We start from the raw sequence: 16,769 nt of genomic DNA, 5'->3' as shown, positions 1-16,769 counted from the left end.
TAAGCGCCTACAGAGTGGTGTCACTCATGTTTTCCGTTACGTCGAGTACACATGATAATAGGTGTTAAGCATTTTGGAAGAAACGCTTTGTGTTATAGACGATTCAAGAACGTTCTTTCATTATAATACATTTTTCATTAAAACCCGTTGAAATGCAAATCAAAATCTCTCGTTTTTTAATTGCGCGATTCTTAATATTTCCCGGCGCTGTACAAGGAAATTCTTCAATTAAAAATATTAATTGGAGTTTCGCTAAAATAAAAACAAATTCTGTATAAATTAATGTTGATTTTTCATTTACGTTGCGCGATGTAAATAATTCATAAAAACATTTTTTTATAATCATTTCTCCGTTGACCATAAATTTTATAACTACACCAAACTCGTTCAAATGGAAAGCAATTATAGACATAAACCTACTCTCTCTATTATATACATGTGCCGTATACGAAATATTTCCGTTACAAAACGCGATCTACAGTCCTACAGATCAGCAAAAACTGTCTTTTTAAATTTCACTCGGATTGATTGATATAGGACTGAAAATAAAAAATTATAAAAACATCGTCGGAATTAATACGACTGCAAATGTGGTTTGCGTTTATGATTAATGTTTTACATACGTATAAAGCGTAATTATTTATTGTACCACAATCGATGGAAACCAGAACGTGTTTCCGGTCGTCGTAAGCTCTTTATAATTTTGTAAAAAATCATGTTTTATAATGTATAAGCACTCAAATATTAGTCACACGAAACAATATATATATACATAATATTCTATCGTACACCAACTTAAATCACAAAACGTATTTATCATTGGAAACTATCACCAGTTATATGTTCACGATCACTTACAGGTAAAACTAGCACTTTTTATTTACTATTATTATTTTTCTACTATTATTATTCATTCTTACTCTTATAATATTATATTTTTATACTTTTATATTTTTATTACGTCTTATTTACTCTGTTTAATACTTTTTACTCTCGTTTAAATTATTCTAAAGAATTTTGTTTTTCGTCTTATTAATCCGCACTAGATACCTATTATAGATATTATACCTATAATATGTCGTCATCACATCGTCTATACTCCATATTATTATTTGTTGTTCATCGTGAGCAGAGGGAATCTGACATTGATATTGTAAAACAGACTGCCATTATAATGATGATATTAAAATCGCTCGTGTAGGTACACTATGTCATTCATTTATAAATTTATTTTTTCGCTATCGTTAAACGCGTAACACGTTTAATGATATATTATGATGGTCTGCGATGCACTCGTCGTCACTGGCTACATCGGTTTAATAGCCTATTACGACCTAGGTATAACCACTATAACCTCGCTACCACTATAGCTTTAGTGGGGTACAGTAAACACGATTCAGTACATAATGTTATATAGTTTCGCCGAAGAGTAATACTCTCTTTCCCTCTCTCTCGCTCCTCTATCTCTACCCTTTTTTTACGACCAATTTCTATTCACTCTGCTCGTATACTACGTATATATATAGGTTTTACGATGTACCTACTCATCTCTTTACGATTTTTTTCTGCTCCGTCATTATAATAATATTATATTATAATGTACGCGTTAATAGAATTTGCATGTTTTACACTATCATTGTTTAATCCATTTATTTCGCATTTAACTTGCACCGCACGCGGATATGCGTACACGCACAAACGTATATATATTATAATAATATTGTAATTTATTTATATTATAATATAGTCGCGTAACCGTGGCACGACGTATGTACAGAGCGATTCGCCAAAATCATGATTGCTCGCTCCCATTTTAACCTTTCGTGGACTCTATGTATATCATTACGCTTAATGAATATTATAATATACATTTAAAGTTTAATAACTCGACGGCTTAACAGGGGAGATTATCGTTAGAAAAAAAGAAACTATTATTGCTAGCATGCAAGACGCTCCTTAAATTCCATAAAAAATTCGAATGTTTGAAAACATACGGTCTTTAATGTCTGATACTTAAAAGTTCCAAACATCAAAACTTTAATAAACCGCATGTAATCGAGGATAAAATAGATGGGCGGGTGAATCGCTCTGTCATATTATATTATATTATGATATAATAAACAGATACACTGTAGCTGTATCTACGCATTATATAATAATATTATTATCGACTTTCGCTGTTTGTTCAGCTTGTTATATATATAGTTCCATAAGCGCATGCATATAGCTCGTGTAAGTATATATAATATTTAGTTATAACGTGCACGATGTATACTTGCATATTATACGTATAATAAAAAATAGTTAATTTATTGTCATAAATGATATTACATGTTCATCCGACAAGAGACGAGACGTCGCGACGGTGGAAAACGCGAATTTATTAAAAAGTAATCGTTTATTCAAGGCGTACAATTAACATTTTACTTTTTTTTTTATGAAAACATATCGATGACCTATATATGATACACTAATCACACAATGTATGTATAGATATTTATTACCATCATTCCCCGTAATTTTCCGACTGCATAATCCGTTTATATGTTCGCTTATGTATATATCGCTATACATAGTGTACACTCGAACTCGATTATAACGATTTATCTGCAGCGATAAGGTGCGAATCGAAATGCTTTTCCATCGTCCTTTGTCCGGATGACCGTTAAAATTTAGACAATAACATGTTATTATTATATTGTGCAATATGCAATATGCATATTTTAGTGCATATAGTATGTTATGTTGTGTTTTTGCTAATATACTACAATTACTACAATTATAATTATTGTATATTTCGCTCGATGCATCGATTCGCCAAACGCAGCCCACCCCTGTTGACTTTCCTTGCTCAAAGTCAACAGGGGTACCTAACCTACATACAAATTATATTATAAATGATTACAATGTGTATAAGAAATCCTAATAAATCACTGTTTGAACAAATACTTGAAATACCAATTATTAATTTTTAAAAAGTTTAATTTTTTAACTGACCTAACAAACTCGTCGTTCGTTAACAAGATATTCTCGTTCTAAAAAATAACAATTTCAATAACTATACTTAAAAATTACAATACCTATTTACTTATACCATATAATATTGTAATATATTATTATGATGACTCTAAAATTATTGTACTATTTATGCCTTTATGGTTTTTTCGAATATCCTAACGTTGACGATAAAAATAAACGTAATCGACAGTATAAAAATACCCATTTGAAAAAAATTAATCATCTAAATTGTATACCCCAAGATCTAACTTATCAGCCAATTTGATTTTTCATTTTTAATATGATTTTTTTTTAGATAATTTAAGTCATTACAAAACAACGATTTTCATTGATTTGATTTTTGAAATGTTTAAAATTTTACATTTATGAAGGACAAAATACACTTTTAAATTCATATTACCCAAGAATTTTCTGAATATTTCAATAAAAAAAATTAATTTCAAACAAGTAATTAATTAGTTTTAAATATTTAAAGTTTACATTAGTGAAGTGGAGTAGAACAGCTATAGGGGTACCTAACAATGGTAGGTACCACGCAAATGTTGGTAGTTGGTCCATTACTCCACTTATTAAAACTTCAACCACTTATATAAATAATTAACTATAGTGTAATAACGCAAAAACAAAAGAAAAGAATTTAAAATAAAATGAATAAAATTCTAAAATAAATAATAATATAACTAAAATATTTAAGTTAATACAACTATTATATAACTAAGGCTCCTGCCAATAGTTATATTTTACTAGTAGAAGATATGAGGATATTATAAATAAAAATGATGTTTGGTTGATTTATTGAGTTCCACTAAAGGATCTGTATTGTTCTCTACTCGTATAAGAGCTGGAGAATAAGCTACCAGATATAAATATTAAAATTGCGCTATTACCTTCCTCCTGATCGTCGGAGGGTTCTCGAGGTCGAAAACGATCGAGTACACCGTAGTAATAAAATATTAATTATTAAATTATAAAAATCTAATAAATACAATATAATATATGAAATTATATAAATATATGAATATTGATGCGCATGCACCTTACCTTATTCGCAGCTGTCTTTGATATGCAGTTTACGTAATAAAATAAATAAAGGTTTTTTTTATTAAACACTCAGATTAAAGAAAAACAACACTGTTAAATTTCGATTTTAAAAAAGAAACGGTTACAATTATATTCACCACACGGTACAAAATATATAAAATATTATTTAATTTAAAACTAATGATTATAGATGAACTTTTTCGTCACTCTTCAATTATTTGTTTTTGAATTTAATTAACATTACTTTTTAATTTCTTTAGTTACAAAAAGTTATTTCAAAGAACTAAAGTTATTTTAGTCTTCTTTATTTATTATTTTATTAACCATATTTCAAACCTAAAATTAATTAATAACACTTCCTTCCAATTTTATGAAAAACTGTAGTACTTACGTCAATATTTAAATGTTTCGAATAGTTTTGGATGGTTTTGATGGTTTTAATATTCATATAGTAATGCTTAAATTTGCAATTTTATGTGTTAAACTTACTGAAAAATATTTTCTGCGGTGTTTATGTGAAAATAAAACTGGCGCATTTTCAACAATTTTCTTAAGTTCTATTTAAGTGATTACATTTAGTTGAACATATTTTATTACAGTGTAAACAGCCGTTTAATAAAAATTTAATAAAATTAAAGCAAATAGCAAAATTAAACAACATTTTATAAAGATATAATATTATGTTGAAATACAATATCATAAAAATATTTTTTTCTAAGAAGCGTTACATGGTCTTTATTTCCACACGGGCGAGTTATATCATTTTTCAAACACTGATAATTTCATATCTGTTTTATATTTTCAAAGAACCCACCGAAGTATCTCCAGACCCTGATCAAAATTTGAAACATTTAATCGAGATCGTTTAATTTCCACTTAAATAATAATATATCAGTTTATCACCCGATATAAGATATATTGATATATAATATACATAATAAATATATTATTATATTACAATATTATATATACCTTTTTTTTTTTTCCGTTTTAACCGACGACGCCGCGGGTCTGCTTTCGCATTGTTTCCGCGGCGCCGCCATCGTTTATTGACAGTATCAAATATTAATTACATATATTATATATACCTACAATACATATTTTACACGCCACTTGGGTGCTTGAAAATAATATGTTTTGTTGGGAAGCCGTCGTGGCATGTACTGAAACTAAAATCGTTTATTGTATTTACCTACACCGCGATTGCAGTGTACAGTAATTATTACGGTGTAAAAATTTCGTGTACCACTGTCGATTAACGACGTGTCATAATTATCAAATAAAGACGGTCGGTTAAAACTGTCTGCAATGATTGGTATTTCAAGTATTGTACGTAGAGCAGTGTCGAAATCGATTTCGATAATTCATTTTGGTCTGTTTTTGTTCTCCCCCCCTCTTTCCACCACCAAACAGTGCCGCCAAAGTGGACCATCGAACCGACGGACGTGGACATCGAAAGGAACCGACAGTTAATCATCGATTGTCAAGCCGATGGCGTACCCAAGCCCACAGTCGTCTGGAAAAAAGCTACCGGTCAGTGTTTTTAACACAATACGTTAAATATCATAACATTCATAACCTATAACAAATATCATTATATATTTTATTATTAGTCGGAAAGTCCGCTTCCGTACCTTTTCTTTGTCTTTATTTTCGTCTGCTAAACTTAATCTTTCCTACTGTTTGAACCATGTGATTTGGGTGAAACCACGTATATCTAGAACATAACCACATAAAATATATTTTTTTCCTATTGATCAAATAAACACAAATTCAATAGTTAAATGTTTATTTTAGGCTCTAAAAGTAAAGAAACGAATATTTATACTTCATGTCGAGATTGATCCAAATGTAAAAAAATACATTCCATTCGATTGAATAAATCGTGTTATGATAATAATATTCATAAACAATTTTTCGTATCTTAATAAATTACAATATTTTTATTTTACTTTCAGGTATTCAATACGTCATATTATTATTTAACTTTAGTTTAAAAATAGGCATTTTTCAGGACAAATTATATTTCGAGAAAAAATTAAATAAACAACGCTTGGTGACTGAACATAATCAATACATTAAATATTTAAATGAATCACACTTTATTTTTTGGTATACCTGATAAAATTAATATTATCCGATATTATTGATACCTTTTTAGCTTATATACTAGGTGTCTTTGTGAATATTTCTCGTTGCTTTATGTTATTTTAATTTGAATTATTTAGCGTTTGTGGTGAAATGATTTATATATTGTATTATTTGTATTATTATTATTATACGCATAAATTACCAAGAAGTTCCAAAGAAAATATATGAAAAAGAGTTACTAATAAAAAGGGGTTGAAAAAAAAACGTTTTGTAGTTGACCTTAATAAAATGGAACAAAGAGAAAGAATAAATGAAATGAAAGCTTTTAATGGTAATTTAAAACCATACTTCCAAGTTCCAATATCCTTTGTTCACTATATGTCTACAATTTTGAGAGTTGAATACACATTAAAAATTTCTACATTTATAATTATAAGTAATGTTCTATGGCACTCTATTAATTATGACTCAATACCTAATCAGCAGTTGAAGAATATTATATTTTAAGACAACACAAAATTCAACGAATCTTGAATGTTGTCGGTAAACGTATATTTTTAGAATTTTCGATGGTTATTTGTTTTTATTTATTACAAATTTCGTGTATTATATATATATATATATATATTTATTTATTACATCTGTATAGAACTTTTTTCTAAAGGCTGGTCACTAATAAAAGTGTGACAAAAATAAATGATGAACACTATTCGATAAAATTTCTAAAATCAGTAGAGCGAATATTTGGAGGGAAGAATGTTCAAAAATATTTCCAGTTTAGGAGCCAATTACATTTAAGCAGTAGACTGAAAAATTGTTCATAATGGTTTGATGACTTCTTAAAAGAACTTGCACGTTTGAAAATTAGATGAACCCTATTGTTATGAAATATCTAGAACATAGAAACGCGTTTCACAGAATTCAGAATGATCATAAGAATACATAAACTTTGACAGGTTTTCCAAAAAATGACCTCTCGTATTATTCTGAAGAATAATACAACGTGGTAGTTTTCAGAGCGTCTCTATAGATCTGTCATTCCTCTACACTGCAGCTGTCATATTATTTTGACGTTTTATTTTTCCGTGAATATGAGTGAACATACATATTTTTATAACAGAAAATTGACTTGATGATTTTCATTATTTATTTAAATTTATCTCGTTTAATTTGATGTTAATAATAAAATAATTAAAATTAATAAAAGTTAATAATATACTACGGAAATTACAAATTATATTTAATCACAATATTTCAAATAATTTTTTTTTAAAACACATTTATTGCAAAGACTTAAAACAATATTAAACAACCTTGTAACAATAATTTAAAAATGATACTACGTTTTTCATCTCGATTTACAAGACTTAAACTCCATTAGAAATAAAAACCAATATACTATACTTTACTTGCAAGTTGCAACTCGCAACTATACCAGTAATGTGTTTAAAACAACGGTGTTTTTTCTCTCTCCCTCTGTGTTTCGCGTTTCTACACAGTAATGTCGTGTACATGCGGACTTGATATCATTATAGGCTCGTTTGATAACGATTCGATTAATAATTAATGTTGTTGCGTGTATCGAAATAGGGAGTAAATCTGGTGACTACGAAGAGCTAAAAGAAAAAATACACACGAAAGTACTTAGCAATCACTCGCTGTTGCTGCAAAACGTCAAAGAAGACAAACAAGGATACTATCTCTGTCAGGCTTCCAACGGTATAGGAAACGCGATTGGAAAAGTGATCCAAGTCAACGTTAAATGTGAGTGTGCTCAAACTATTCGTATATCTGTAATACAGTGTTTCAGTGTTTCTATTAAAATCTATAAAATCGTTTATGCACAGCTTCGCCACTGTTTTCGTCGACTTCAAGAACGGTTTCTACCAAAGAAAGAGACACGGCCACTTTGCAGTGTAACGTGACGGGTGACCATCCGATCGAAGTAAAATGGTTTAAAAACGGGAAAACCGATACGATGACGTCGAGCAAATTCCGGTAAATCTGCATTTTATAAGCTTTTATTACAGGGGCGGAGTGGCCCGCCGGGCAACCGGGACAATGCCCGGTGGCCTGGCTTGCTTATATTAGAAGTGGCCTGGTCCTGGTGTGATGAAAATAATTAATATTTAAAATATTTAGCTGTTTTTGATGATTGTAAAAACAACGAAAACAAATTAATAATGTGATATGTGAACCACCAATTATAAGTAGTAAATACTCTATGTTGCGATAACTCGTTTTCTTATTATCGGTCGTTTTATCATAATAATAGACAAGTAAAACAGGCAATCTATAAATAGTTATTCAAACGGGGTATATTATTTTGTATTTGACACAAAACAACAAAGTACCTATATGACAATGGTTGTAAATAACATCACAGGTTTGCATTTTTATTTAATAATACCAAATACCACAGATTATGTTTGTAGTTTGTATAATCTGCGATAATACGATCAATACGGAATAAATCCAAACAAAGCCGTAAAGTTTTAATAAGTTAATGTGCAATTTTCTATTTGTTTTTTATTTTCAATATTCATAAAAATTACAAAAACCAGAACAAACGAAAAGGAGGACATGAGAGGGAACAAAATAAAAATAAAAGGCTCTTGTCTGTGATTGGGAAAAAGTGTGAAAAAATTAATTAATATTTCAAAGGTAGGTATTGACATATTGTAGTATGCAGAGTTGGGCAAAATAATATTATCTAGTTAATTATTTGAATTAGTATAATTTGGAATAAAAAAATATTCGAATAAACATATTTTTATAGTAAAATATTATATAAATAAAATTGTATTTAAATACCCCCTACTCTGGTAGTATGTTATTACTTTTAATTTAGGTAAATTTTTAAATTTTTGTCAATGCATAATATATTATGCTCATGCAAATAAGCTGATGGTATTACTTTTCTTATTTAAGAAGTAGATAACGCTGTCATTACTAACGAGTTGGGCAGTAATAATAATTTACTAAGCAAATTGTTATTGTAAAATATTATTTAATAAATTTCCTAAACCAAGAAGCTTAAGTGTTTTTATAATATATAAGTATAAAAAATAAATTTCTATAGTAATGATATATTTGTGTTAATATAAAATAATATCTGTGTTCAGTTATAAGATTACTTAGAAGGAGTTTTTTGGTTCAAATACTTGATATTATAATGAATAAACATTTTTATGGTTGATACCTACTACCTACTTTACAATAGAAGCTAGGAAGAATATAAAATGTGTATAATAATAAATTGATAATATCTTCTAGCAATATGTAGGCTAAATAAATTGTTTTATACTTCACCCAATCAAAAAAATGGTAAGCACACATCTAGCAGTAAGACAATAAATTGTAAGAAATTAAATTTGAAAAAAATGGCCTGAAAATATCTGTTTGCCCGGTAAGAATTGTTGGGCCACTCCGCCCCTGTTTTATTATATCACATAATAATATACACCAAGTCTTGGATGTAAAATTACAATCCCCGACACGATAATAATGTAATGTAATATATCATAAATCATAATAATGATATAATCTGCAGTCCGCAGTGTTTGATAATAATTATATGACGTGTAATTACAATTATAATTATGTACAGGGTGATTCATTCAGCATGCTTACCATATTTTTTTTTCAATAATGCTGCAGTGATTCAAAATCGGATTTCTAAAATTTTTAAATATACTTGAAGGCTATAATAAATTCTTGAGATTTTTGTACTACTTAAGAAATTTCCTATGAAAACACGAATTTTTGTTTTTTTTTTTTTTTTTTAAATAAGAACCCACTTTGTTGACTATAAATTATTTACCGGATAATTATTCTCAACTTTTTCATGTACCTAATTCAGCATTCAAACAATTGGTTTTTGAATTATTTAACTTTGTGTATTAAGGATAATAAGTTCCATAACATTGGGTTTAGAAAATATAGGGACTAAGTGCTTTGAAAATTTTAATAATTAATATCAAAATAAAAAATTTATAAAAATGGTACAAGTTTGATAAATATTAGATCCAATATTACACCTATTTTACATTTTTGTAAAACAATTTTTAAGTAGGTACAATTATTATTAGTGCAAACATTTAATAGCTAAGGACTGAGGTACTATTAAAAAATAGGAGTTCTCATTTAAAAAATAGAAATTTGTATCTTCACCGGAAAAATCCCCTTAAATAATATAATAGGTATAAAAGAATTTTATACCTTAGGAAATGGTCTTTGAGTATATTTAAATATTCCAAATATCAAAACTTGCATAAATTTATTATTAAAGGAAAAAGTGAGTGAGCATGCATGGTGAGTCTGAGAATCATCCTATATATACAGGTGTCCCACAGAGATCTGACATTCTGACAAATTAAATAACTTTTGTTCTCATCAATATTTTAAAAAAATTTCTTTTAAATATAATTCATAGACACTTCCGCTATATTTTTAGAATACATTTTTTATTTTTTAATACTGAAAATACTTAAAAATTGATAACAATTTTTTTTTAAATATTCAATATAGCCAATTTATAAATCTGATTTTTAGAAAAATGTTTATGGTAAAAACACTTATTTAAGTCAAATGGCTGATTTTTTACAATTTTCTTAAATATCAATATTTTCGTAAAGTAAATTACGATATAGTTTAATATGTTAGAAACCTTGTAATTTCAAATAATAATAAAGTTTTTTAAAAATATTTTATAAGAACATTTTTAAATAAGTGCATGTTAAAACCTAATTATTATTTTTATTGTATTTATTTTAATAATATGTGATGTATAAACTATAAATTACTATAATTTACCTAACGAAAATATTGATATTTAAAAAAATTGTAAAAAATCAGCCTTTTGACTTAAATAAGTGTTTTTACCATATACATTTTTCTGAAAATCAAATTTACGAATTGGCTATATTGAATATTTCAAAAAAAAATTATCAATTTTTAAGTTTTTTATTTTCAGTATTAAAAAATAAAAAATGTAGCGCAAGTGTCTATGGATTATATTTAAAAGAGATTTAAAAAAAATATTGATTAGAACAAAAGTTATTTCATTTGTCAGAATGTCAGATCTCTGTGGGACACTGTATATACCTTACATATTATTATAAAATAAGAATACTATTTATATAATAACTGTTTCCTGGAAATACGGTAAGCGTATATTATAAATTATTATCTCGAGCTCTTATAAAAAGTCAACTTATTAACGATTGTGTTTGTTTGGGACTTCTCATTGAAAAAGGTATGTAGAGTTAATGTCAAGATTTCTCATGAATAGACAACTCTCTTTCGTATAATATTCATATTTTACAAATTCCCAAAATATTTACATTTATTTTGCACAGAAAATAACTCATAGCCAGCATACAGTTTGTATCAGCCATACAAACTTGCATTTCAAGACCATACTTGATTTATATGTTTACTTTGCAAATAAAGTTTATAGATTATATAGTTGTGTAGTGTACAGACGTACGTAGAACTATAGTGTATGTATTATAAAATACAAAATACATTACTTTGACAATTTATAAAATGTAACTTATTAATGTACAATGTACTTATTAATTAGAAATACAGTTTGAGGAATGCGTCCTTTCCATGAATGTCAACAAAAAAATTGGAAGTTTTTATTTGAAAGATTAACTTGAAGCAAACTATACTTTTATTATAATCAATATTATCAAAATACCGAATTAAATTTCTTCATAGCGATAGAAAAATAAACATTTGAACTTTTTCAAATGGTTCTTACTTCTTATTTTATTTTAAGTTGTCTAATTAAATATTTATACAGTAAACATAAAAATTGTACAAAATCAACGCTGTTAATCCCTCTTTGTTTTTACCGATTTTTTATGCACTGTAATTTATAGGAGATTCTGCAAGATATTCTTTATACTTCCCTATTTTTAACTTGTGTGTTTTGTCCGATTTAGACTTATAGAACGACAACAAACGTTTGGTGAAAAAGTTATTGCTTCATTGCAAATCAGCAACGTACAAGTAGACGATGGTGGTTCGTACGTGTGTCAAGCAAGTAACATGTACGGCAGAGACCAGCAATTGGTGCAATTGTACGTTCAGGAGCCGCCAAACAGACCTAATGACTTGAGGGTGATCACTGTGACTAGTACGACGATCAACGTGCAATGGGAACACAATGGCGACCAAACATCCAAATATATTGTACAGCACAAAAAGGCCGACGGTATGTCATGATTGTTAATAAAGTTTTAGTTCAAAAACGGTTAGTAAAAATATAGTTACTATATAGACTTACAAAAGTGCACCTCGTGATCTGCAAAACTATAGTGATCAGTCAATGATTGGTGGAATACCTAAAACATAAAACAGAACGTAAAATTATGTTGACAAACTAAGCACGCAAAATGTATTTATGTAAAAAAAAACTTATTTAAACGTATGCTGTATATTAAATGCATTTTTAGGTATACTATATCGTATAATATTTGCATAGGACTCCTATGGTAGGAGGCATTTAAGGAATGGGCATGAGGTGTAATTGCCTCTTCTGTTGTATTATAGGTAAAGTGGTACTTTTGCTCCGTCAACACTGTTAAACAGAGTGTGAGGTGAAAAAAAAAAATTAATGGTTCAAGACTTCAGTTAAGAAGTGCACCTATAACATTTTTTTTTTTATCGATGTCAGTGTTTTTTTCAATTTCAATTTTTATTTTGAACCTTTTTAGTTAGTACTCAAAATATTTAAATAAGAGTGAGATAGTATAAGGCAAATATTTTGTTTAGTTTTATACAGTACTTAATGTTTGATAATAAAGCGCCATATAATAATATCATAATAACGCCGTATAAGTAAAGTTAGATTTTGTCGTTTGTAATATTTACTCATCAAATCATTCATTTTGTTTATATCAAAATTAAATAATTAATATTTGATTAATTTTTTGATTTTATTATTAAACTTTATCGTTGTAAAGAGCAAAATATCAAACACTTAACAAATATTTAATAGTTTAAGAAAAAAAAGTAATTTTGTAAAATGTATAGTGATTAATGAAGTGTTGTTTGGAGGGTGCGAGGTGAATGTTTTATAAATTGTGGTGAATTATTGCACCCTCAAGTACCGCCTATCATTGGTATGTTAGTAAGTCTGGTTAAGCTTTGAACGCTAAAAAAAATATTATATAAACAAGTATGAATTGAGAGTGTAAATATGAGGGGAATTTCTGAAGCCATTATATCGGTAGTTAAAGTGAAATGGGTTTCAAGCGATCATACTAGTATACTACGATCGAATAATGTTTGAAAACTAATGAATAATGTTTGTTGTTCGTATGTTTTGTATAAACGGTGTTAAAATTATAAGTCGCGTGCTATAGATAAGTCAAATATCGGATATATATGTATATATATATTAACTTTAAATGTTCAATTCCTTTATTAATTCACTAATAATTATATAGTTATTGTTTAACTGTAGTGGCTTATACATATACATCTCCGTTTTAATGCAATTGAATTGGTTTTTTTTTTTTTGTTATTAGTAGTATTATTAATATTGGTATTAATATTCTAACAGGTTGGTGGGACCCGACCGAGGTGAATGGTAACGTCCGTACGGCACTCGTGAGCGGACTGCAACCAGCCACCAAATATTTGCTAAGAGTGATTGCTGCCGGTGATGCCGGCTGGAGTTCAGCCAGTGAAGATTTGGTGGCGATCACCAATCCCGAACGACCCAGTGGCCCACCGACAAGAATCGAAGTTAGGTCTTTGTCGTCTACGCAATTACTCGTCACTTGGTCACCACCTCAGAAAGATCAGAGGAATGGAATAGTGTTGGGGTACAACATCGGTTTCGTAGAAGCGAGGTAAATTGGACGAAGGTTCACTGTTAGGTCTGATTAAAAATTATTTTTATTTATTTTGTTGATTAGCATGGATATCATGGCCCACAACATGACTACGGTATATGGCGATGGGGAAGACGGTGGAGAGTTGATACTGGTGGATTTGATTAAATTCAAAAGATACTCGATCGTGGTGCAAGCGTTCAACGAAGTCGGCAATGGACCGTTATCTGAACCGACCACAGCGCAGACCATGGAAGACGGTATTTTATTTACGTTTCACAGCTGTTATTACAAATAGGAAGTTTATTTTTGTGTTGATGAATATTATATTACTGAATGCAGATTTCTTAATCCTGATTGAAAATTACACCCCAAATGAAATAAAACACGTTAATTTTTAAGTCAGCATATTTTGAAGTAAATTATACTATATATATATATATATATTACCAATAAATAATAGTTTTTATAAACAATAAGTACTTAATATTATGTTTTATTTAATAGTTCGTATTTTTATACTTAACTTATTCACAGAAATATTGACTTAAGTCTACGATCATTATTCTATAAGAAATAATATATTCATCTGTTGTAAATCGTAATAGAAAATGTCGTAAAATCTAATACTTAAATGTTAGTTTTCCTATTCAGTGCTTTTTTTTAAACACGATTACAATTTAAAAAATGTAATATATGTTAAAATATTCCATGTTCATTATGTATTATATTTTGAAAAAGTAATAATATATTACTTTACTTATACGTACTTAAATATTTAAATATTACACATTATCCTGGCTTATTTATGTACAATACAAATTCGCGTCCAATTTAAAATACCTAATAGATATTATGCTCATTAAATACTATTTTTGTTTTAAATACTTTAAAATATAGTTCAATGTGCATTGATGTTTTCTGAAAAACTTGAATTTTAAATAAGTGGTGTTCATTGGTATTATAAATTAAATATAATAACAATAAAACATAGTAAAATAATGTGTTGTACCTACTGTAATGAATTTAAAATTTTAATCATTTACATTAAGCATTTCCATACACTTTACCTAATTCGTTTTTATAAAGTCTCCTTTATCTAATCATCACCTTGTCTGTGTGTATACAATATATATATATATATTATCCAATTTTAGTGCCATCCAGTTATCCACTTGACGTGCATTGTTCGTCGCTGGGCTCACAGACGTTACAAATGTCTTGGAAACACCCAGAAATGCAACATTGGAACGGAGTGATCCAAGGATATGTGGTGACTTATGACTCCATAGATAGAGGTAGACCGCCAATGAGCGTTTTGCAGTAATCAATTAATCAATGACTTGCGATGATTACTTTAATAATAGCGTATTGATGTATAATAATGCGATCATGTTGCAGACGATGACATCGAAATTGGCAACCGGAGAACACCGTCGCTAACCATCGTCCTAACTGGACTTCACAAATACACTAATTACACACTTAAGGTCGCCGCGTACACTCGGATCGGAACCGGTGAAAACTCCAAGCCGATCACGTGTTGCACCGATCAAGACGGTATGATTATAATAATATATTATATTTAATATTTATGTACCTAGATAATATGGTTATCACCTACTGTTATGACTTAATGATCGGCAGTAATATTATTGATCTATGTGAAAATGGCAAAATTTCTAAAATCACTCAAAAACAATAAAATAATACGACGTTTTACTATATTGTACCATTCTAGCTCCCGGACCGCCAGAAGATATAAAAATCGCCGTAGCTTCTGCACAATCGTTGACAGTTTCCTGGTCCCCTCCAAAGTATTCAAACGGCATTCTCTTGCGATACAATTTATACACCAGGTAAAATCAATTGAATACAACGAAAATAATAATATATACCTACTGAATATAATTATGTGTGACATGTTGAGTATTTAAGTAAAATAATTCAAATTGTGCTTTGAATACAAATTCATTTTTGGTTGAATAAATACATATTTATGTTCGGATGGTACAAATTTTATTTTTATTTCATTAACTGTGTAAATAATAACACTTTTGGGGGTGGAGTGGCCGAGCGGACTAAGGCGTTTGTTGCGACGCACGCAGTCGCCGGTTCGAATCTCGGTCACGGGCGGCATCGCTCTTTGGGCATTTCGCGATGTCTGGAGAGAGAGGCCGCCGCCCCCAAACCGGGCATGGCAGAAACCTACGGGTGCCCATTCAAAATTCTACCAAAAAAAAACCCACGTGTTAAAAACCTACAGTACCTTCCCTTACAGTTCCCCAGGCTAATGACCTCAGTTGTCGAAGCCTTAACCCTAATAAAAAAAAAATAATAATAACACTTTTATACACAATAACTGCGATTTCAAATTGTAATTAAACAGAGAACAATTCTGTTGATATTAAAACGACAAAATTAATTGAATTCCATTAAATTATCTATTCTACTGTAGGTAGGTAGATACTGGTAGTGATGCCTGATTACTTACACATTATATATTACAAATATCGTATCAATATTTCAAAGAAATCATCCTACTTCAAATTATTTTTTTATTTTTTTATTTAGAAAAGTTAAAATATACAATCTGTTATTATTATATACAATAGGTAATTCTTATGGTTTATTATATTTTTTACAAGGCGTGGTGACGTGATAGAAGAGGGTGCCTAGTGACACTACTTCAAATTCAAATAATTAAAAATAATATATTTGATAATAATAGTTTATTTATTTGTAAATCAAGAATCATATATACAT

At 28.8% G+C, this 16,769-nt stretch overlaps 1 protein-coding gene across 7 annotated transcripts in view; it reads left to right on the top strand.

The window, feature by feature from the left end:
- The window catches only part of Dscam2 (Down syndrome cell adhesion molecule 2), a 146,153-nt gene that overhangs the window by 121,503 nt on the left and 7,881 nt on the right, over nt 1–16,769 (top strand). For all 7 annotated transcript variants that reach the window (XM_089228516.1, XM_089228515.1, XM_089228514.1 and 4 more), the window contains 9 exons: nt 5,473–5,592; nt 7,741–7,914; nt 7,998–8,148; nt 12,105–12,376; nt 13,730–14,021; nt 14,088–14,263; nt 15,161–15,301; nt 15,405–15,563; nt 15,745–15,862. In XM_089228516.1, coding sequence (XP_089084642.1) covers nt 5,473–5,592; nt 7,741–7,914; nt 7,998–8,148; nt 12,105–12,376; nt 13,730–14,021; nt 14,088–14,263; nt 15,161–15,301; nt 15,405–15,563; nt 15,745–15,862 — 1,603 coding nt within the window. The remainder of the gene's footprint in view (nt 1–5,472; nt 5,593–7,740; nt 7,915–7,997; nt 8,149–12,104; nt 12,377–13,729; nt 14,022–14,087; nt 14,264–15,160; nt 15,302–15,404; nt 15,564–15,744; nt 15,863–16,769) is intronic.

This window comes from Diuraphis noxia, unplaced genomic scaffold (genome assembly GCF_037042655.1).
Source record: "Diuraphis noxia isolate RWA-SAM2 unplaced genomic scaffold, SU_Dnox_SAM2 contig0005, whole genome shotgun sequence".
Classification (NCBI taxonomy): domain Eukaryota; kingdom Metazoa; phylum Arthropoda; class Insecta; order Hemiptera; family Aphididae; genus Diuraphis; species Diuraphis noxia.
Note: the sequence above shows the minus strand (reverse complement) of the source record. Positions and strands in the feature narration are given on the sequence as shown.